Source organism: Belonocnema kinseyi, chromosome 2, assembly GCF_010883055.1.
Source record: "Belonocnema kinseyi isolate 2016_QV_RU_SX_M_011 chromosome 2, B_treatae_v1, whole genome shotgun sequence".
NCBI lineage: Eukaryota > Metazoa > Arthropoda > Insecta > Hymenoptera > Cynipidae > Belonocnema > Belonocnema kinseyi.
In genome coordinates this window covers 130,346,560-130,370,213 of record NC_046658.1, presented here as the reverse complement: position 1 = coordinate 130,370,213, position 23,654 = coordinate 130,346,560, and the positions used below count along the sequence as shown (strand labels likewise).

General features: G+C 28.0%; 1 protein-coding gene across 6 annotated transcripts in view; it reads left to right on the top strand.

Moving 5' to 3' along the window:
• The window catches only part of LOC117168125 (tensin-3), a 639,780-nt gene extending 617,400 nt beyond the window's left edge, over positions 1-22,380 (top strand). For 5 of the 6 annotated variants that reach the window (XM_033353537.1, XM_033353534.1, XM_033353533.1 and 2 more), the window contains 5 exons: positions 654-762; positions 3,308-3,491; positions 7,521-7,886; positions 14,912-15,194; positions 20,646-20,805. In XM_033353537.1, the coding sequence (XP_033209428.1) occupies positions 654-762; positions 3,308-3,491; positions 7,521-7,886; positions 14,912-15,194; positions 20,646-20,805 (1,102 nt within the window). Of the gene's footprint in view, positions 1-653; positions 763-3,307; positions 3,492-7,520; positions 7,887-14,911; positions 15,195-20,645 lie in introns of all 6 variants that reach the window. The other variant, XM_033353532.1, reaches the window with a different exon arrangement.
• Positions 22,381-23,654: the final 1,274 nt, after the last annotated feature.

Sequence of the window (23,654 nt, the reverse complement as noted above, 5' to 3'; positions counted from 1 at the left end):
GCAAATTTGACTTTCACCCCGCTGATTTGACTTTCGCCCCGCTGATTTTACTCTCGCCCCGTAAATTTTACTTTCGCCCCGATGATTTTACTTTCGCCCCGAAAATTTTATTTTCGCTCCTCTGATTTTACTTTCACACCGCAAATTTTACTTTCGCCTCACTTATTTTACTTTCGCCCCGCTGATTTTACTTTCGATCCCCAAATTTTACTTTCGCCCAGAAAATGCGGTTAGCGGGAAATATATGCTACTTTCACTCTTATTTTTAGGGGCCAAACGTGGTCATTTCGGTCGAGTGTGGAATAAAAATAATTCTCAGAAGTGTACTTAAGAGTGTAAATATACTTTCTATTCAAACGGGCAGACTGTCTGCTTCTATCAATGTGTAATTTCGCAATCTCATCTCTTCTATTTGAAATTTGTCAATTGTCTATTGACAAGGAAATTTGTTGCGCGTTCAAGCTTTCTATTTTGCGCTATTCCTCGTGATTGCATAATTATCCATAAATGTATACGTAAACGCACTTACAGTGTTTCTTCACAAGCCTAGTCGCACCGCTGCACGATTTTCGTGTCACTCTGTAATATGTATGGATACTTGTTCCGTCCGCTTCCAGATTCTTATTTGATATGAATATTTCTGGTACTTGTAGCAAGGACCGGCCCGTCTCTCCACTCGTTGAATCGACAGGATCGCAATTGCATACCATCAGCCGCAGTCCGGGTACTCCAACCCACATCGAATTTCCTCAAAGCCCTAAGGTAGGTTCCAACCAATTGTGTAATAAATGTCAAATATTTCCCACACAGAGTCTTACTTAAGTTTTGGTTTAACCTTGAACATCTCGGGAACGTCCTGGGGATGTTCCTAGGACGTCCTATCTCGGCACAATCAACATTTCTAATACGTCCAATGTCCAAAAGACGTCCTAAAGACATAGGACGTTTTCGGGACATTTTTCATACTGACATTAGACGTCTTAAGAGCGTCCCTAAGATTTCCAAAAGACATGTTCCAAAAAAACGTCTTAGAGATGTCCCAAGGACATCTCTTGAGCATCCTTATTTTTTTGCCCACTGTTTCGACCGTGCAAATTTGTCACTCTTTTTCAAGCTGTCTAATTTTTATCTGGTGTAGAGTTGCAGGTCTCACAGACCCGTCCGTATATTCCCTATTGTATCCTGCATTCATTTAAGGTCCCTAATATACCCTTTTTTAAATTAGGTCCACATGGTACCCTTTTTGAATCCCAGTAGGCACAAAACAATAAAAATAACACAAACGTCCTCGGCACGTTCCTAGGACGTCCTATGTCAGCACAATTATTGTCTATGAGATGTCTAATGTCCTAAAAATATCCGATAGACAACTTTTGGATATTAGACGTCTTTAGGAGAATAGACGTATTGGACAAGTTCATTGTGCTGACATAGGACGTCCTAGGAACGTTCTTGGTATATTGACGGTTTTGTGTACATTTTTAAAATAGCAAAAACAGGGAATTTCACTAAAAAGTAACTATCAATATTGATCACTTTTTTCTCAAATCTCTTTTTAGTCATTTTTTAAAATAAATTAACTCATGCGTTAATCACTACTTAAAAAGTTTGAAGATAGTTTAAAAGATATTTGAGGTTTTCAATGATTTTACGAGATTTTAAAGCTCTCAAGATATTTTAATATGTTTTTCACGGTTTCAGGAGATATCTTTGCATTTCATGGGATTTTATAATATTTTACTGGCTTATAAAGAATTTATTCGCGAGAGTTTAGGTATTTTTCAGCTTTTCAGAAATTGGAAAAAATTCAGTTTTTTTTTAAATGACTAAATTTTTAAAACAGGTTTTAATTCACTTGAAATCTTTTAAATTTCCTTAATTTTCCGTACATCTAACGATTAAAAAAAGTTTTTGTTTAAATTATCCTGAGAATCAATTACATATTTTAGTGTTTTTTTATCTTTGTCATTTTTAAAAGCTTTAAGAAATTTCAAAAGATTTAAAGCTGTTTTAAAAATATTTTAGGTCGTTTTAAAAAATTAAAGATAATTCTTTAAATTATTTTAGTAATTCATTGGGATTTCGAAGCATTTTAAATACTTGAGCATATAGTAAAAAATTCCCGAGAATTTTCGAAGGCTTTAAAAAGTTTCAAGGGATTTCAAAAGATATCAAAGGTTTTTTAATATATTAGGGAATTTTAAAAGATTCTTAGAATTCTTTTTTAGATATTTATTATTTATTTTATTTATTTATTTCAATAGATTTCAAGCTATTTTTTATATATTTTTCGAACTCACCCTGAATTTGTTCAAATCCTTTTGAATTCTTCTAAATTAGCTCAATTTTAATCAATTCCATAGATTAAAAAAAAATGTTTGTTCAATTTATCTTAGTCTCGAAAACTCATCTTACATCTTTATATATTTAAACGAATTCTTTTAAATCTTTTCATATTTTTGAATTGTTTTAAATTTACTTAGTTGTTTTTAAAATTAATTTTGATGTTTTATAAATTTTACCTAATTCTTATCCTTTACTTTAAATTGTTCTAAATTCACTCAAATTTTACTGCAGCAGATCGATTTTTTTCAACTTTAAACAGTTTTTCTAATCAGTTGAATTCTTTTAAATTTAACCCGAATTGTTTTTTAGTCATTAATAATATATTTGGTTAAAAATTAGTTGCGTTTCAAATATTTGAAAAGATTTGAAATTATTTTCTGGAATGCACCTTGAGTCCTTTAGAATTCTCTTTAATTTTTTAAATTGATTTAAATACTTTTAAATGTACTAAATTCTACGTAATTCAATATATCACACATATTTAAAATTATATATATATATATATTCAATATCCAGGGATAATCCGCTTAAGCTGTGTTTACGTAAATTCCAACAAAATGAAAAAAACTTCAGGTGCAAATTCGCACCTGTGTACCGTTTGTGGGTTAAATTAGTTCCAATTCATTATAATCCTTTAGAATTTAATTTTAATGGTTTTAAAGTCTTTGTGAATTTATCCTGAAATTATTAAAATATTAGCACGAAAAAAGTATTCTATTGATGTGCTGACATAGGATGTCCTAAGAATGATCCAAGGACGTTCTTGGAATTTTCATGGGCTTGTGCCCACTGGGAATATTTAAAATAAATACTAGCCCGCTATGCCTCTCCTGATAATTTACCGCCATTTTTCAATTTTCTTAATTTATACAGAATTAGTTTAAACTAGTTTCTGTTTATTTGAATGCAAAAGTCAAGAGTTTTTAAAGCTCTGAACTTATGTTTTCGTCTCTGGTTGCAGTCTGCAACATCGTACAACTCCATTAACAGTGGAGGTCACTTATCTCCAATGGTTCAGTATTACGGATCGAGACGTTCTAGTATTCATTCAAATACGGAACCTCAAGAAGTAGCGGATGTTAACGTCAAATTTGTTCGCGATACCAGCAAGATTTGGTATAAACCAAATATATCCCGAGAGCAGGGTGAGTTATTTCGTACATAATATTCAAATATATTTAAACTTATTTATTGGAACTTTATATTTCGGTGAAACTATCAAAATATTTAAAGTTCCGCAAGGAATCGAGCTCGGAACGGGCCTACTTAATCCATTGTAGGAGGTATATCTAAAAAGTATCCGACCTTGTGCTCTAACTTCTGTTGCCTATTGTCAAAAAACGCAGTTTCGTTAACGTACAATGACGTACGCGTCACATTTTAGGATGACGGAACGCACTGAACCAAGATTGTGCATTAAATATTGCCAAAAAAATTGATAATTCATGTTCGGAACCATGGATATGACACGGAAAGTTAATGGTGATAAGTTTTTTAATTGAATTCAAGTTTAAAGGTGGTTTAGGTGACTCAGGTGGTTGCGCTTCACTGAAAAGTGGTCACATGACATGAGACGAATAGAGGAACATCTCGTGATTCCAAAAACTATTGTTTCGTAAATTTTTATCCTGATTTCTGGTCATTCTGGTAAATCTCAAGGTCATATGTCCTGGAAGTGACCCGAATTGCATAAATTTTACATTTAATTAAAAAATGTAATATGCACGCGTATGGAAATTGCGAAATTTAGATACATTTTTCTCGGAATGCGGTTTTAAAATTTTAAGTTCAAAACTGCCCCGGCGACTCGATTTTAAAATCTTCCTGAAAATTATAAAACTTTCAATAAAATAATTAAAATAAAAAATCCAACTATTTTTGCTTAAAAGGTATTTATTTTTGGTCAAAAAGTCTGCGATAATATTTTTCAGTTAAAGCTTATCTTTATTTTTTACCTAACAACTATAATTTCCTTGAAGTTATTTATTTTTTCCAAATTTAAAAATTTAATTTCAAATTTCGTTTCTTTCTTGCTTTAAATATCGTGTTTGTATCAGAATTCTTTCTTGGATGAAAATTATTTTATTTTAATAAAGGATTCCATTTTTTTAATCTTTTTTTTTTGTAGAAAATTAATCATCTTGGTTGGAAATTCGGTTTTTAGCTCGAAAATTGTACTATTTGGTTAAAAATCATCTTGTTTGGTTACAAATTTAACTGTTTTGTATAAAATTCGTCTTCGTGGATTTAAAATGCAACAGTTTTGTGGAAAATTCTTTATTTTGTTTGAACAACATCCCGTTTTTCATTGAATAAAAATGCTTTTATTTAAAATATCTTGTATACATTTTCAAATTAAAATTATTCTTTTTTTTTGTGAAAATTCAACTATTTAGTTGAAAAAAATAGAAGACTTTTCCACTGAACAGTTAAATTTTGGTTAAATTTTCACCCAGAGACAAAAAATTAATTTGTAACAATGTAGTTTAACTTTTACCAACGTGGTTGAATTTTCAATTAAAAAAGATCAATTTTCAACAAAATAGTTAAATTTTCAAATAAATACATGAATTTTGAACTAACAATTTAAATCTCAACAAAAATGATTTTTTATCAGAATGATTCAACCAAATCTTTAAAAGAAAATAGTTGAATACTCAAACAAAAAAGAATCATTTTTAACCACAATGTTGAATTTTTATTTTTTTAAATCTACTAAAGAATATTAATTTTTTAATGAAAAAGATCAATTTAAAAAAATTTGAATTTTCGGTTAAAAAAAATTTTGACTGACTTTTCACGATCGAAATATGAATTTTTAAACAAGAAATAATTTGGTATAACAAACATTGAATTTTCCATTCAAAAGTCCAATTTTTAAAAATAACGAAAATGACTTTTTAACAGAATTGTTGAATTCTCTACCAAATAGTTGCACTTTTATTGAAAAAGGATGAAATTTTTCTCAAAACAAATACCTTTTTATGTGAAAAAACAAATGGAAAAACGTAGATAAATATTTATCTAAAAAAGATTTCAGTTCATTTTTCAACCAACAAATATAAGTTTTAAACTAAAAGTAAATTTTCAACAAAACAGTAGAATTTTCAACCAAAAACGATGACTTTTTTACGAAATATATTAATTTTAAACCAAATAGTTGCATTTTTGTCCAAGAAAGATAAAATTTCGCTTAAAACAGATAAATTGTTAATTTTAGAAAAATTCAATTCTATAAATGAATTTTCATTCAGAAAAGGTGTCAGTTCCTCTTTAACACCAAAATATTTAATTTTAAGGAAAAGTAAAGTTTCTAAGAAATAGTTAAATTTTCAATCAAAAAGAGAAACTTTCCAAAAATCAGTTGAATTTTCAAACGAGCAGTTGAACTTTCATCCAAAAAAGGTGCAATTTTCCTACTAAAAAAGATCAACTTTTTAATAAAAAATATAAATTTTCAGAAAAAATAGTTTTAAACCAAAAAATATTTTTTCTTTTTTTAATGAAAAATCTTATTTGGTTGTCAAATCATCTATTTTGGTAGAAATTTAATCTGTTTTGGTTACCAGTCGAACTGCTTGGGTGAAAATTTGTTTATTTTTTAAATAAATAAAATGTTTTCTCAATGAATTTAATTGTTTTGATTTACAATTGAAACATTTTTGGTTGAAATATCAATAATTACATTTTTTATTAAAATTAAACTTTTTGCTAGAAAACTAGTCTTTTTTATTTTAAAATTCAACAATTTGTTAGAAAATTGAAGTAGTATGTTAACCAAAAAAGGTGAATTCTGATCAAAAAATAAATAGTTGATACTTTAACCAAAAAATATTTTAATTACAAATTGAAAACAGTTGAATTAATTAAAAAATTTTTAAAAATAAAATTGTTAAAGCCTCAACAAAAACGTTTAAATATTAATAAAAAAATATTTTTCAGTCAAAAAAGGAAAAAAAATTAAAGCAAAATGTTAAATTTTCAATTTGAAAAGACGAGTCTTCTTCAAATCATTTATATTTTTAATTCGAAAATATACATTTTTAAGAGAAAAGTTTATTTACTTAATTTATTTTAAAAAAGTAAATAGATAATAATAATCTCAGAATTATCTGTAATATTTAATATTACATTTTAATACCTATTTACTAATTTTTATTGAAAAATTTAATTTATGAGTTACTATTACATTATTTACCTAAGCAATTGACAAACTTTGAGGTTAGAATTGGAGGTTTCAATAAACTACTTTGAACAACTTTTTTAGAATAAATAATGAATTGAATGGCAAGCATGCGTCTTATAAACAATGTTTTTAATGTGTCACTAACACAATACTGCGGAATTCAATTAAAAACACGGCGACAATGACCGGGTCAGTAATGGAAACCCAATTGCGCAACTCACATCCAACTTTCCGAAACTGAGACTTCGTCAAAAATTCGTCCAAATGCGGGACATTAAAATATTCATAACTTATTGAATAAAATCGCTAAACAAGTTATGAATTTTATTCCTGACCATAAATATGCACATAATTTGGCGACAACTTTACGACATCGTTAGGGCACCTTTACGACAACTTTACGATATCCTATGTCCATGTCGTTTCGGTGCCTTTGCAATATCGTAAAGACATCGTCAGATCATACGACTTATTTGCGATATCGTAAAGAGACCTTAACGACATGGACGTAGGATGTCGTAAAGTTGTCGTAAATATGTCGTAACGATGTCGTAATGACGTCGCCAAATTTTGTGCCCACTGGGAATTTATGCGGAAAATTTTGAAAAACAAAAAAATGGCGAATTTGGCAGCAGTTCCTTCACAGATTTTGAGTATTTTAAACTATTTTTTACTAAATGTATAACTTGTCAGAACAAAAAAAAAAGGTAGTGGTAATTAATTAAAAGGAACTTCAAAAATACTAAAAAAAATTTACTTTTATGACTTATGTTGGAATATAAAAGATCCTCAACGATATTTATTATTGTCTCAGAATTGGACATATCGTAAAGTTATCGTAAAGATTTCGTAACGATGCAGTAAAGACGTCGCCAAATTTTGTGCCCCTGGGGAGTCTTATAATTTCTGAATTATTCAGACAGAGCATAATTAAATTCAGCAGATTTCAATATTGAATTTACAGTAAACGATTTGATTTTCATTGCAGCAATAGCAATGCTTAAAGATGCAACGCCAGGTACGTTTGTAGTCCGAGACAGTAATTCGTTCCCTGGAGCCTTCGGTCTTGCCCTGAAAGTGGCAACTCCACCTCCTGGAGCCCCAAGTAGTCCTCGAGACCCAACTAGTGAACTCGTGAGGCATTTCCTGATTGAGCCAACATCCCGGGGAGTGAGACTCAAAGGATGCGCCAATGAGCCAGTCTTCAGTTCTCTTTCCGCTTTGGTTTATCAGCACAGCTTGATGGCAATGGCTCTGCCCTGCCAGTTGCTACTTCCGGAACCGGACGCTGCTGCCAGGGCACTCGACTCTCCAGGAACAAATAGTGCGCAACAGCTTTTGGCGCAAGGAGCTGGTGAGTAATTTCCACATTCATGTTTGTCGCCACCAAACTCCGAAACTTCTTAACCGATCTTGATGAAGTTTGGTATATTGCGTGTAATCTGGTCCAACTTAAAGGATAGGATACTTTTTATCTCATTCAATTACGGCAATATTTTTTTTATTGCAAGAGGCAGACTTATAATAATAAAAGGAAGACTTTATAGATAGTATAATAAGATTATGCAAAGTAAACATTGTACATAATTTATAAATAATAAAAAAACAATAAATATCAAGTAATAAATGATTGAAAATGATAAATACATGTATGATATTCATAATGCCAAAGATTTCGCAAAGATTGCAACAAGATTTTAATAATTTCCCAAAGATTTAAAATGTTGAGCACAGATTTATAAGATTTTATAAACACTAATTCAATCATTTTTTTCAAAATTTTACAAATTTCACAAAAATTATCAATTATTTCTCAAAGATTGCTCAAAGATTTCAATTATGTCACAAAAATCTCAGCTGGATTTCGAACGGTGTGCAAAGACTTCAATGATTTCCCAAAGGTTTCACAAAGATTTCAATAATTTCTCAAATATTTTAAAAATTTGTTGTAAAGATTGGCCAGGATTTTAGAAAAATTATACAAAGATTTGAATAATTTTCAGAATGTTTCACGAAGATTTCAATAATCACACAAATATATAATATTTTTACAATATTTGAAATATTTCGCAAAGATTTCAGATTGATTCCTAAGAGTGCAAAAAGATTTAAAAGATTTCACAAATATTTCGCGAATTTTTTTTTAATATTTCGAATATTTTACAAAGATTTTAATTATTTCACAAAAATTTGAGATAGATTTCCTAGAGTTCACAAGGATTTCAATGATTTCCTAAACATTAGAAAAATTAAACAAAGATTTTGGATGGATTAAAAATATTTCACAAAGATTAGAATTATTTCACATATATTAAAAGAAATTTAAAAAATATTTTTGATATTTTGCAAAGATTTTCAAATATTTTAAAAAGATTTTAGCAAGAGTTTAATGATCTCCCAAAGATTTCAGTTAGATTTTAGCTTTTAAAAAATCATTATTTTAATTGAAAATTAATGTTTTTTGTTTAAAATTCGACCATTCTAGTTAAAAAATTATTATTTTAACTGAAAATTTGACTCTTCCAATTAAATATTTTATCGTTTTATTTAAATATTTATCTTTTTTATTGAATGTTAACTTTTTTCAATTGAATAGTTAATATGCAATTTTTAAATTAAAATTCATGTATTTTATTTAAAAACCATCCTTTTGTTAAAAAGTGTTCTTTTATGTTAAAAATTCATCTTTTTGGCTTAACATTCAACTATTTCAGTTAAAGATTCATCATTTAATTTGAAAATTCGTCAGTTTCTCTAAAAATTTATCTTTTTATTCGAAATTCAACAATTTGGTTGAAAATTGTTCTTTTTTAGGTGATAATTCATGTTTTTCTTTTAATAAATCGTTTTGTTTTGTAGTAAATTAATCTTTTTGATTGAAAATTACTCTTTCTATTTGTAAATTTAACTATTTGGTTAAAAATGAATCTATCTTTTTGAAAATTCATTCATTTTATTTGAAATTTTAGGGGTTTGAAGCAGTTAGAATTAAATATAATAATATAGTAAAGTCAAAAATTTTACCTGAAAAATCTAAAATATCTGAAAAAATCCTGGAATTGTCAGGAGAATTTTTGTCCAGGATTTGATTAGGCATCCTGGATGAGGAGAACTTGCATTATACACTAGAACGCCAATATAAGAGCAGTTTCGGAGGTTCCCTCGCACTGGCCTTGCGACTAAATAAGCCTGCAGTAAACTGGTGGTGACGCTTCCGGAGTCTTCAATTTTGCTCTGATTTATAATTTAAAAAAATCAAAGTTCATTAAATTCTAAAGAGATTACCGTTCCGAAATGTTGTCTCCTCTATTTGTTTATTAATAATTTTTCCGCTGAAAGTATGGAATAAACTGAAATTTTATACATAACAATTTTTCACGCTTTCATAACTGATCAGGAAATCTTTATATTGAATTAAATGAATTTTAAGGGACTCGTAGAATACAAGTAATTTTTTAATAATTTAATTTATTTGTTATAAAGAAATTTAAAGAACAAATTGACAAATAGTATTATTATCGCTAGAAACTTTTTGTTATTGCTGAAACTTCTTCATATTAATGTAGGAATGACATTTAATTACAAAACTAATTAAAAAGGTTATAATAACCATTTTTATAAACAATGCCTGTGGAAAAATATTAAAATTGGAGATTTTTCAAATTATAGTTTCCTATAATCGACAGAAAGACTTCAGGTATTCCTTACAATAATAAATATCTAATAATATCTAATAAAATAAAATAATATAGATTTTTATAACCAAATTAGATAAATAAATTCAAAATTTTGGCTTTTTCGCATTCAATTTTTTTTGTATGGGAAATCTTTTTAGTTTTTTGAGGAATGACTGCTAGTCAAAAAAATATTCGAAAAGTTAAAAATAACCACTTTTATTAACACATCTTGTGACAAAATATTAAAACTTATGGTTTTATTAAATTAAAATTTTCTTTGATGAACAGAATGGGATTAGTTTATCTAAATTGTTTTTATATTCTACTAAATATTATCAAGGTATATTTTTTAGCAATAATCGTACCCATTATAGCGATTAAAGAAAATTAAAATTGCATAAAACTTTAAATTTAAATATTTTGTCACGAGAATTATTTATAACAATGGTTATTGTTAACTTCTCGAATATTTTTGTGACTAGCAGTCACTTCACCCAACAGTCTAAAAGATTAAAATTATTATATTTTATTAAATATTTATTATTTTAAGGATTTCAAAAATCTAAAATTTTAATATTTTGCCACACTAATTGTTTAAAACAATGGTAATTATAAAATTTTTAATTAGTTTTGTAATTAAATGTGAAAATAAACCTTTTTAGTGATAATAAGACTAGTTGCTAATTTGTTCTTAAAATTTGTGTATAACAAACAAATGGAATAATAAAAATACTATTTATATTCCACGTTCCTAAACGTTCATTTAAGACAATATAAAGTTTACCTAATTAGTTATTAAAACATAAAAAATTATTATATAGAAAATTTCAGTTTTTCCATACTTTAAGTGAAAAAATTATTAATCAACAAATAGACGAGACAAAAGTTAGGATCGCCAAGTTCTTCAGGATTTATGAAACTTTAATTAAAAAAAAAAATTAAAAATCAAATCAGAATTAAAGACTGGACTTTTTTAAACGAAAAAAGTGTGCCTGCGTGCCTATGTGCTGAACCGTTTGGGAACCGTTTTGGTACCGTTTGGTAAAAATAGTAGCGAGGATGGACTCAAACTTTACTGTTTTCCACTAGGACAAAGAGAAAGACTGTCACTCAGTCTCCTGTCACCGAGAGTTGAAAATGGCCATGCGGCGGCGCTAGTAGTAACTTTGTTCTAGTTGTTTTGACTGTTATATGTCTTATCATATTGAGCCGTTACAAACTCTGAAAAAAATATAAAGAAACCGGTTTATTTATGTAATTATTGTGAAAATGACACGGTGGATTTTTCTAATAGTGTTTTTCTGTTTTTTATCGAATCTTTTCCATTAATTATCGCTCCAGTATGAAAATCAGATTGTAATTATGAACTTTTTTTTATTTTTTAAAGATTTTAAAATGTGGGTTAAAGGAATATGGACGACTTTAAGACAATTTAAAAAAAAATTTAAAGTTGTTAAATTTCACGAGAAATTTTTTAATGGTTATTTTGTAAGGAGTTTCAAGAGAAAATCGAAAAAAGATCACGAACATTTTGAATTATTTCCTAAAATCTTTAAAATGTGTAAAAGATTTTGAAGCAATATTTTTCCATATTTCATAATTTTGGAAAAAATTTGAATAAGTTTAAGAGATATTCAAAAGTTTCGACACGATTCAAAAATAATTAAAACTTGTAAAGATTATTTAAGAATTTTGTAAAGTTTCACGAAAATGAAAAACATTTTTCCAGGTTCCTAAGAAAAATGAAAATAATTTTTTATTTCGAGAAATTAATTTGAAAAGATTATTTAAAAAGATTTTAGATTTATTATAGCACTTCGAAAAATAATTTTCGATTAATTTCAGTGTTGTCAAAGATAAAAAAAATATTCGTGAATGGTATTTCTTTAAGAGTGACATACAAATTTTTGAATATTCTAGCTTCGTTAAAAATTCTAAGTGATTAAAAAAATATCACATTTAAGAGTTCGTTATTTCATTGTTATAGAAAACAATATTTAAGGATTTATCATATTCCTTGTTTATCATCTATAGATATAATAATTATATTTATTATATAGTAGCAATATATTTGGAAACGGAAATATAGAAACAAATTAGTTCTTCACCATATTTAAAAGTGTTTGAATATCCGGAACTAACAAAAAATAACGAAAAAATTAATAACAAAATCATAAATTAGCAAGAAAATAAATGACCGAATTATAAAATAAATGAATTGTTAAATTCGCATAAATATTTCTATTCCTGAAATTTAAGTTTGACGAAATTTAAAATTTACCGAAAATAATTAATAAATTATTAAATAATGAATAATTACATCTTTTGCATTATTTATAATTTCATAAATAGCTCATAACTTAATAATCAATGAATTATGTTCAGCAGTTTTAAATTTCGGTTTTAAACTTGCTGAATTTTAGTTTCGGATATTTTCAAATTCTGGATTTTATTTTTTGTCAATTAAAGATCTTGTCATTATTTAAAATTTGGAAAATTTTATAATTTGACAATAATATATATTTCTGGCAATTTTTAAAATTCATTTGTGCATTTGTTATTAATTTTTAAATTATTTTTTATAAGTTCTGAATATTCCAGAAATTTTTTTGTTTGTTTGAATTTTGTCAATTATGTCGCTTTTTCCTATATTAAAGAAAATAATACGTAAGTAAATAAGTCTCATTTACTACCTGACTCTACACTATGAAAAAAAAGGATTTTAAAGGATTTTTCATATTTATTTTGTAATTTGCATGCATTTTTCCTATGGGACTGTATGATTTTGTAGAACAAAGTTACTACTAGCGCCGCCGCACGGCCGTTTTCAACTCTCGTGACAAATTTTTTGCATTGGACAGTGCAGTGGAAACACCCCCTTGTTGTCAATGGGGATCATAAGTTGTAGACGCGACAAATGGAAAGCGAATTTAAATTCAAGATTATGCAAAGTAGTTATTTATTTATGCCTATAACAATTTAATTCAATAATATGGGGTCTGAAAACTATGTTTATATGGAATTAAATTGCCTATGAGAATTTTTTTGATATATCAAAGCAAAATAAAATCCAGAAGAAAGTAAGGTTAGGAACCCGTTTTTCTACAGAACGACGCACGCAAATAAAAAAGACCTATGATGGGATTGTATTAATGTTTTACCTATAGTCTTTTATTATTTTATGATTTGTTGCTATTTATTTAATAAATCATATTATTATAATTTTAGCGCACGAAAGAACTATTTTTTGGTAAATGTGTGGGATAAAAAAATATTTAGTCTAATTTAAAAATTCCATATATTATGTTACATGTAATTTTATTTATAATTTATGTTTTGATAACAATCCTTCAGTATAATTTTAAAATAAATAATCTATATCATGTGAATGTATTTATGTAATTCGATATCAAGTTAGCGATTTTGAATTTGGCGGGGAACCAAGATAGCAGCTTGCATATTCCCATATGATATAGTACCTTAGCACTGCTAGGAAGGACTTAATCAGTCGTTCTTATATTGGCGCTCTTGTGTAATTTGCTTTTTAGAAAAAGAATTAGTAGATAAAAGCTGGCTGGAAAAAATACATCAGTGGATAATTAGCAGCAGTGGAAGTGAATTGACGAAGGGGGAGGGTCGGTAAGGCCGGTTTTTGGCCTAATTTATTTTTGGACCAAAAAATCTGAAAAAATCATGGTAGTATCTTATAAGTATCCCGAGTCTATTGCACGCTAAACGGACTACTCTCCACCTCCCAGCCACCCCACCCCCCTACAAATATAGGAAACACCACTACCCACCAACTGTATTTTCGAGAGATTTGACACTCTTAAACATGTATTCTGAGGTTAGCTCGGGTTTACTATGGTTTTCGGGGTCGCCCAATACAAATCTGGCGTCCTTTGACTTTTATCGCGTCAGGTTCAAGGTCATTGGAAGGTCAAATCGAGAGAAAACGGTAAAAAAATACAAAAAATACGTTATAGATTTTTGGAGTCACTAATTACGAATCTGGCATCCGTTGACTCTATCGCTTCAGGTTCAAGGTAATTTGAAGGTCATTTGAAGGTCAAATCGAGAAAAAACTGTAAAAAATTTAAGAAAATATGTTATAGGTTTTTAGGGTCGCTGATTGGGATAGAGGTCAACGGATATCAAATTCAGAATCAGCGATCCAAAAAAACTATAACGTATTTTTTTTTCTACCGTTTTTTCTCGATTTGAACTTCAAATGACCTTGATCCTGATGCGACAGAGGTCAATGGATGGCAGGTTCGTAATCAACGACCGCGAAAACCTATAACATATTTTTTTTTATTTTTTCAGCGTTTTTTTATCGATTTGACCTTCCAATGACCTTGAAACTGACGCGATAAAAGTCAAAGGACGCCAGATTTGTATTCGGTGACCCCGAAAACCATACTAAACGCGAGCTAACCTTAGAATACATGTTTAAGAGTGTCCAATCTCTCGAAAATACAGTTGGTGGGTAGTGGTGTTTCCTATATTTGTAGGGGTGGTGGGGGTGGAGGGTAGTCCGTTTAGCGTGCAATCGACTCGGGATACTTATAAGATACTACCATGATTTTTTCAGATTTTTGGTCCAAAAATAAATTAGGCCAAAAACCGGCCTTACCGACCCTCCCCCTTTGAAAATGTAGCCAGAAATTCAAATTTCTCATAGGAAAATGTTTCATTTCAGCTTGCAACGTGCTCTATTTGTTCACGTTGGATACTGAGTCACTAACCGGACCTCAGGCTATCAAAAAGACAATCGCAATGTTGTTCGATCAGAAGCCCGTACCGATTGCAACCATCGTGCACTTCAAGGTCTCCACACAGGGCATCACTTTGACTGATAACGCCCGCAAACTTTTCTTCCGCAGACATTATCCGACGAATAATATTAGCTACTGTGGCCTTGATCCCGACGAACGTACTTGGAATTTCGTCAGCGAGGAATCTGGACGAGCTCTTAGCGCACAGTAAGTAGTGTTCTGAATAGAGTTCTTAAATTCCCGAGAATTGATGTTCCGGTTATTTAACCAAGAATATGACAGAATTTATGAGAATTTAAAAGAATCTAGGAATTTATTTTTTTAACAATATGTTAATTGTTCAGGTTATATCAATGGTCGAAAATAAGTTATTTTCTAGCTCAAACATATTCAGGAATTTAAAATACCCAAAGAAGTAGCTCATTAATTATTCAACACTGTTAGACTGAAACTCTAACCTCAAAATTCAATTTCCTCACATTACTTAATCAATACACGTGACATTTTTAAAATTCTATGATTTTTCGTTTCGATTGTTAATATTCAAATAACAGCATTTTAATCTTATGATATTTTTACCATAGAATATTTTATAAGCGGAATAAAACAGTGTTTGATGTACAAATTTAAATTTTTCAGTTTGGCGACTTCTTTACGACATCGTTACGACAACTTTACGACATCGTATGTCCATGTCGTTTCGGTGCCTTTGCAATATCGTAAAGACATCGTTAGATTATACGACTTATTTACTCGAAAAATAAATAAAAGTTTATCTAAATTATTGAACCGTCAAACAAAAAGACAAATATTCTTTACAAAAATGCAATTTTTAAACAAAAAATAATTTTCCACGAAACTGATGCATTTTTACGCAAAAAAAGGAATTTTAAAACTAAAAAATTATTTTCTACAACAACAAAAAACTCGAATTTTTAGCTAAAAAATGTCAACCTTAAAAAAAGTTGAAAAGTTACATTTTCTGTTAAAAAATGAATTCTGAACAAAAAAAAAGAAGTATTTTCCAACTAAACAGTTACATTTTCAACCAGACATAAGCCTTCAATAAAAAAAAATTTCACAATGTAGTTTAACTTTGATCCAAGTAGTTTATTTTTCAACTAAAAAAGATTAGTTTATAACAAGATAATTAAACTTTTAACCAACGAGATAACTTTTCAACTTAAAATATAAATCTTGAACAAAGAAAGTGATTTCTTAACAAAGCGATTGAACCAAATTTTTTAAACAAATTAGTTGAATTAACAAGCAAAGAAGAAAGATGTTTAACCAAAAAGTTGCATTTCATACAAAAAATGAAATTTCTTCTAGAACAGATGAAGTTTTAAATCAAAAAGATAAATTTTCAAAAAAATATTTGATCTTTCTATTGAAAAAGATTTTAGTCAAGTTTTCAGGATCAAACTATGAATTTTTTAACTAGAAATAATTTTCTACCAGAAAAATTGAATTTTCAATCCAAAAAGACAAATTTTTAACCTAAAAGGATGACTTTTTAACAAAATTGTTGAATTCTCTAGCAAATAGTTGCATTTTTATAAAAAAATATGGAATTTAACTTAAAGAAGAAGAATTTTTTAATATAAAAAAGTTGAGTTATCATCCTAAAAAGATTCCAGTTAAATCAGTAACATCACAAATTGAATTTTTGTAACACGAAAATAAGTTTCTACGAAAAAAATTGGATTTTTAATCCAAAAAGACGACTTTTTTTATCTAAAAAGGATGAATTTTAACAATATATTTAAATTCTCTACCAAACAGTTGCATTTTTATCCAAAAAAGATCAATTTTATACTAAAACAAATTAATTTCTAATAAAAAACTTTTTTTTCTAAAATTGGAACTTTCATCCAGAAAATATTTTAGTTCATTTTTCAACACCAAAATATAAATTTTAAATAAAAAGAATAAATTTCTGCTAAAACATAAACTTTAAAATAAAAAAGATAAACTTTGTTAAAAAAGCTGAATTTTCAACCGAAAAATTAACTAAAAAATGCAGTTTTCTATTAATTAAAATAATTTCTGAGATCCTCATAAATTTTTAGAGAATTTATTTCTCGGTTATATTCTCGGTAATATTCTCATTCTCGTTACTGTTCTCAAAGTAATATAACCAGCTCAGAACTCTAGTTCTTCAAACTAAAAAGGGCGCTAAGTTTGAAACTTCTATATATATGAGAATCCCGTGTCACGATGTTTGTCACCACAAAACTCCGAAACTACTGAACCGATCTTAATGAAATTTTGTATATTTTATGTAATTTGGTTCAACTTAAAGGATAGAATACTTTTTATTTCATTTAATTACCCCGATATGTTTTTATTGCAAATTAAATATTTTTATTTGTGTACTTCATAATTTTCTAAAAGATGTCGGTGTAAGTTTGTGGATCGACATTTCACGTTATCTAGCTTGGATAAGCAGCCAATAGATGGCGCCAATCTTAGTATAATATAAATTTAACGTAGTATAACTGAGCCACAGCAATTCGTGGCTGGGACTTCTAGAAATAAAATGAAGTCCAAGTAATGGAAATCATATTATTCGCATTAAATAGTGCCTTTCTCAGGGTTGCTACCAAATTCCAATTTCTAAATTCTTTTAGGTTTAAAACAAACCATACACCTAAAAGATTAATAATATTAATGAAAAACAAAATTCGTTTCTCAATATATTTTAAACACTTCTTAGTTGAGTTTTCAAATTAAAAAAATTAATTTCGAGGCTGAGGAAGGATTTTTTTGGACTAAAATGATGAATCTTAAACAAACATATGATTTTTTAAATAATTAGTTAAATTTTCCACCTCAAGATTAACTTTCTACCAAAAAAGACTCCTTTTTAACAAAGTACATGAATTTTCATCTATGAAATATTAATTTTCAGGAAAAATTAGAATAGTTCAAATGTTAGAAAATTAAATGTTCAAAAATAACAAATAAATTTTTCACCCAAAAATAGAATAATTATATTTTTAATTAAAACAATTAATTTTCAACCAAAAAGAAATAATTCTCAAAAAAATAATTTAATTTGAAATCCCAAATGTGAACTTTTAACCCACAAAGATACAGTTTCAATAAAATATATAAATTTTTGACTAAAAAATATAAATTTACAAACCAAACTTTGAATATTTTAATTTGCAGTTATAAATGTATATTGTAAACAAAGAAAAAAACTAGTTTCCAGCAAAATTAATTAGCTTTCAACTAAATATATAAATTTTGTAGCAAAAATGTATTCAGCTAAAAAATTAATTTTTATCTAAAAATAAACGATTTTTCAGTTTAAAAAACAAAAAAAATTGATCACAGTGATGAATTTTTGACCAAATAGTGAAATATTCAACACAAAAAATGAATTTTTTATAAAAAAAATGAATTTTTAACTAGATGTTTTGTTCCAACCAAAGAAAACAATTCATAACAAAAATATAATTGTTAAGTTTTCTACAAAACAGAAAATTTTATAGAGAAAAGGATTACATTTCTAGCGAAAAAGGTAAATTTTCCACAAAAAATGAAATAGTTAAAGTAAACTTTCAACTAAAATGACAAATCTTTAACTAAAGAAATTTAATTTATAACCCAATACATGAATTTTCTACCAAAAATAAAATACTTCAATTTTAAATTAGTGAAATAAATTTTCAACCAAAAAGCAAACGAAATTTTAACAAAATTGTAAAATTTTTAAAAATAGAAATTAATTTGTACCAAAAAGATCAAATAGATAAATTTTCAACTTTTATCTGCTTTGAGAATTTAAAGAGCATTCCGAAGCATTTTGAATTAGGATTTCAAAAATCCTATTTTTTTATGTTTATTAATGATAACTTTACCATTTAAATTTCGCGGGAAAATGTATCGATTGAAATTGGAAAGGGCGTACCATTTAAATGGCAAGATAAGTCTAAAGTAATGGAAATTAATTTTTAATGAATTCTAATACAAAAAAGATATAACAATCAGTTTTAAAATTAAAAAAAAAAAAGAATTCATTACATTGAAAATGAATTTTTTTCTGAAAATTTGACTATTCCATTTTTAGTTGAAAATGTATCTGTTTTAGGTGAAAATTCAACTGTTTGTTTGAAATCCGTCCTTTTTTAGTAGGAGAGTACTCTTATCAGTTAAAACTTTATCTTTATGGTTATAAATTAATTTCTGTGGTTGAAAATTTAACTATTTTGTGGAACATTTGTTTCCTTTTAGGTTGAAAATTCATTTTATTATAAGCTGAAAATTTAAGAATGTTATTTTTTGTAGAACATTGATATTTGAAATAAAAATTCTTGTGTTTGTTAATAAATTAAATTTTTTTAGTTCAAGATTGATTATTTTCGTTGATAATTGAGTTTAATTATACCAATTTTTTTGGAAAATCTACTTTTTTTAAATAGAAGTTTGACCTTTTTCGTTAAATAATGTTCTGTTTTGTACAAAATTAATCATTCTATTTTTGTTCAAGAATTTATTTATTCAGTTGAAACAAATTTGTAATAAAAATTAGTTTTTTTATGTATAGAAAAATTATCTTTTGGGTGGAAAATTCCACTATTTCGTCAAAAAATCATATTTTTGGTTGAAAATTCATAACTGTGAATAAAAATTAATTCCTTTGCCGGAAAATTCAGTTCTTTTATATAAGAATTAATTTTCTCAAATGAAGATGTAACTATTCCATTTTAGCTTGCAAATTTATATTTTTATTTGAATTTGTGGGAGAATATTTGAGCTTCTTGGTGACTAATTTCTCTTTTTGCTTCAAAATTACTTAAAAATTTTTAATATTTCTTTGCAAATTCATGTATTCTGTTAAAAATTTGTTTATTTTGGTAAGAAATTCACCTTTTGGGTTTAAAATTGAATTATTTTGTTAAGAATTCATTTTTACAAGTTGAACACTGATTGTTTTAACTGGAAATTTCATTCTTATATGTTTTGGTGAAAAAAATTTTTTTAAATAAAAAAAAAACTATTTAGTTGACAATTCGTTTCTTTGAGTTGAAAATTGATCTTTCTAACATTTTAACTATTCTAATTTTGGTTGAATATTGATCTTTTTCATATGAATATTCATATTCTTTGTTGATAATGAGTTTTTGTTTGTTTGTAGATAATTAATCTTTTGTGTTAAAAATTCAACTAATTATTTGATTAAAATCATATTTTTGCTTGAGGATTCATAATTTTAGTTAAAAATTCATTAAAAATTCATATCTATTACGCCATCGATACATTTTTCCGCGAAATATAAATAATACAATTATCATTAATAAAGATAAAAAAATACCATTTTTGAAATCCTAATTCAAAATAATTATAAATACTCATTAAATTCTCAAAGCACATAAAGGTCGAGCATATGCGTGCTCGTGAGCTCGTGACCATGCTCGTGAGCTCGTGAGAATATATTTTATAAACGTTAAAATTGTTTAATTTGGCAGTTTAACCGCGAAAATTGTTTGCCAACCGGGAAAAAACCGGGCATTTGTTTTTTTTTTTTTATTAAAACGGCCACTCAGTTTTATGCAATGATTTTTATTTTTATAATTGTTTCTATAATATATTTTCTTGAGGCTTTTGTCTCTTGCAATTATTAATTATTATCTTAAAATATTTCAGCCGCTGTTTTGGATTTGTGGCAAGAAAACCGGCTCACAAATCCGACAACCAGTGCCACATCTTTGCAGAATTGGAACCCGAACAACCTTCTGTGGCTATTGTAAATTTCGTCAATAAAGTAATGATGGGCAATGCTCATGTGAAAGCGAACATTGTCTGAGCGAGCCCCAATGCAAAAGTTAACAATCGAGCTCAGATAACTCTTAAATTTAGTCTCTTCTTTTAGTTAGTTTATCGTCGATGATTATTTCTGAATAGTGGTATCAACAGTTAGGTATTACCCCGTTGTCTACAGTAGCTATTATTAAATTATTGGGTACCAAAGCTACTACCACTACCATATAATTCTTCAGTAAGTCGCAAAATCGTTAATTAGGATCAGAAAATGAAACATTTTAGAAGTTTTCCTAAAGTATTCAAAACTAGAGAGTGAACATAATCTAGACAAACTGAGGCATTAATTATCCGAGGGAAAAATCTACTTTCGTCCCGTGTTGCATATAGTATTTTAGTCCACTCTTGGTCGTGGCCACCTTTTGGCCCTGAAAACGGGTCCGAGGAATTTTTCTATGGCTTTGTTCGCGCCTCGCATTTTGATCGACCAATTTTTATTTTCGCCCCGCTGATTTTACTTTCGCCCCGCTGATTTTACTTTCGCCCCGCTGATTTTAATTTCGCGCCGCTGATTTCAATTTCGCGCCGCTGATTTTACTTTCGCCACGCTGATTTAACTTTCGCGCCGCTGATTTTAATTTCGCCCCGCTAATGCGGTTTGCGGGAAATATATGCTACTATCGCCCCTATTTTTGGGAGCAAAAGCTGGCCATTTCGGTGGAGTGTGGAATAAACATATTCAAATAAAATAAAAATCCAAGTCCCATTGTTGCCGGCCTCGTGAAGAAAGTTATTATCTACAGTTTTCCGTAGATAGCAATATTTCTTCACCAGGAGAGCAGATCCCATAACCGAAAATCGATGATACAATTGGATGGACAAAACTTTTTCCTCAGACGAGAATCTCTTACAGGCTAACGGAAATTGTATGATTTTATTTCATATGAAGCAGATTTCGAAAAATGAAGGTAGGAATGAAATTACAGTCCTTAAACAAAATTAAGGACTCGAATTAAATGACGTCTACCACGATACATAAGAGACTATTCGAGTATATCAAGAATGTTAATTGTTGCAAGCCAATATTGTTATTATATTATTATCGTAAATGTCGATATTCGAGAATGTTTATAACTTGTACATAACACTAAAGCCTTAAGAAGAGTAGTACTAAGTTTTCATTAATCGGAAAGCCCGAGTGACTGAGATAGATGGAAAAGGGAAAGGAAAGAATCTAAGAGAGGTTTATTTACGAGTAGAAAAGTAGATTAAAATAGGATAGTGGAACTCTTTGAAAAGCATCACAGAATTGATTTGATGAATTGTGTTCTTGCCATTCAAAATCACTCTCCTGGAGGGCCGGAGGCTCGCTACATCAACCAAGATCAGTTTTACGAGAGTGATTGTCAGCAGTCAATTAATAATCGAATAAGTACGACAATATCAATTTCCTTTTTCTTACTGGACAAAAAAGAACCAAAGTGGCTTCTAACTCTATCGGACAAGCTTTTATTAAAAATTTTCACGACGTTTTGAAAACTTTGTATTTTTATCATCTGAGGAACTGATGGATAAAATTTTACATTGTAGAAAAGGTATAAAAATAAAGGAACTTATGAAATAAAGAATGAGATAAGAATTAAAATGATCTAATAAAAACTTAGGAATTAAAAACGAAATTCTATGGCATATTGTGATAATTTTAGGGAAAAATTCTAAAATAAAATTAAATTTTTCTTATGAAATTATGACAATATTAGTATCCATAATTTCTGTTTTTTATTATATCTATTTTAAAATTGGCGCCCTTTCTTCGAAATTATTCTGAAATATTTAAGATATATTCTTAATTCTTAATAATATATTCTTAATTTATTTTGGGTGATTTTACTGGCTTTATATTAAGTCACACTGTTGGAAATAAAAAAAAATTATCAAGAACCTTGGGAGAGACGAAATTAATGATTGCGAAAAAATGTTTTTTTCCTCGGAACTCAGAATTTATTACGTCCTTTTATTTAAAATCTAATTATTTTATATCTGCCACTCTAAACTCTTGTTTTAGAATTTAAAACTACTTTTTCTGCATTTTCAAATCAGTATTTATTATAAATATTAAATTTAAATATTTATACTATTCAAAATCAGCGCGCCAACAGTAACCAATCCGGGCGTACCGGCACGACGCAAGCGCAGTTCTACAAGTTCCCAAAATTGGTAGCACTGGTAGACTGACTTTTGGATTCTACGTAATTTTTGCAAATTGGCAAGACTTTCAACTGAAGATTATCTTTTTAGTTCTAAATTTGATTATTTGTTGGAAAATTTTTGAAATTATCCTAAAGATATCCATTTGGGTTAAAAATTCAACTGTTTTGTAGAATCTCGTCATTTTGCTTAAAAAATTCAACTCTTTTCGTAGAATTTAACTTTTTGTTTAAAATTAATGTTTTGTTGCTGATAAGTCAACTGAATTTTTTTAATGGAAAATATTTTTTCTGAAAATTTGTCTTATTGATTTTGAAGTTAACCTATTTTAGTAGTATTTTTAATTTTTTGGACAAAAAAGCAACTGTTTTGTTGAAAATTGAACTATTTTAGAAAAAAATTTACCTTGTATTTAAATTTAATATATTGGGGTTTAAAAAAGAACTAAAATCCTTTCTGGACGAAAATTGCAGTATTTTTTGAAAATTTGTTCTTTTTTCACGTAAAAATTCATCTGGTTGAAGAGAAAATTCATCTTTCATGAATAAAAATGCAACTATTTGATTGAGAATTGAACTTTAAAAAGAAAATTGGTCGTTTTTATTAAAAATTCCTCTGTTTTAGGACAAATTTCATCTTTTTTTTGTTTGTTAAAAAATTCATATTTTGACTTTAAAAAATCATCTG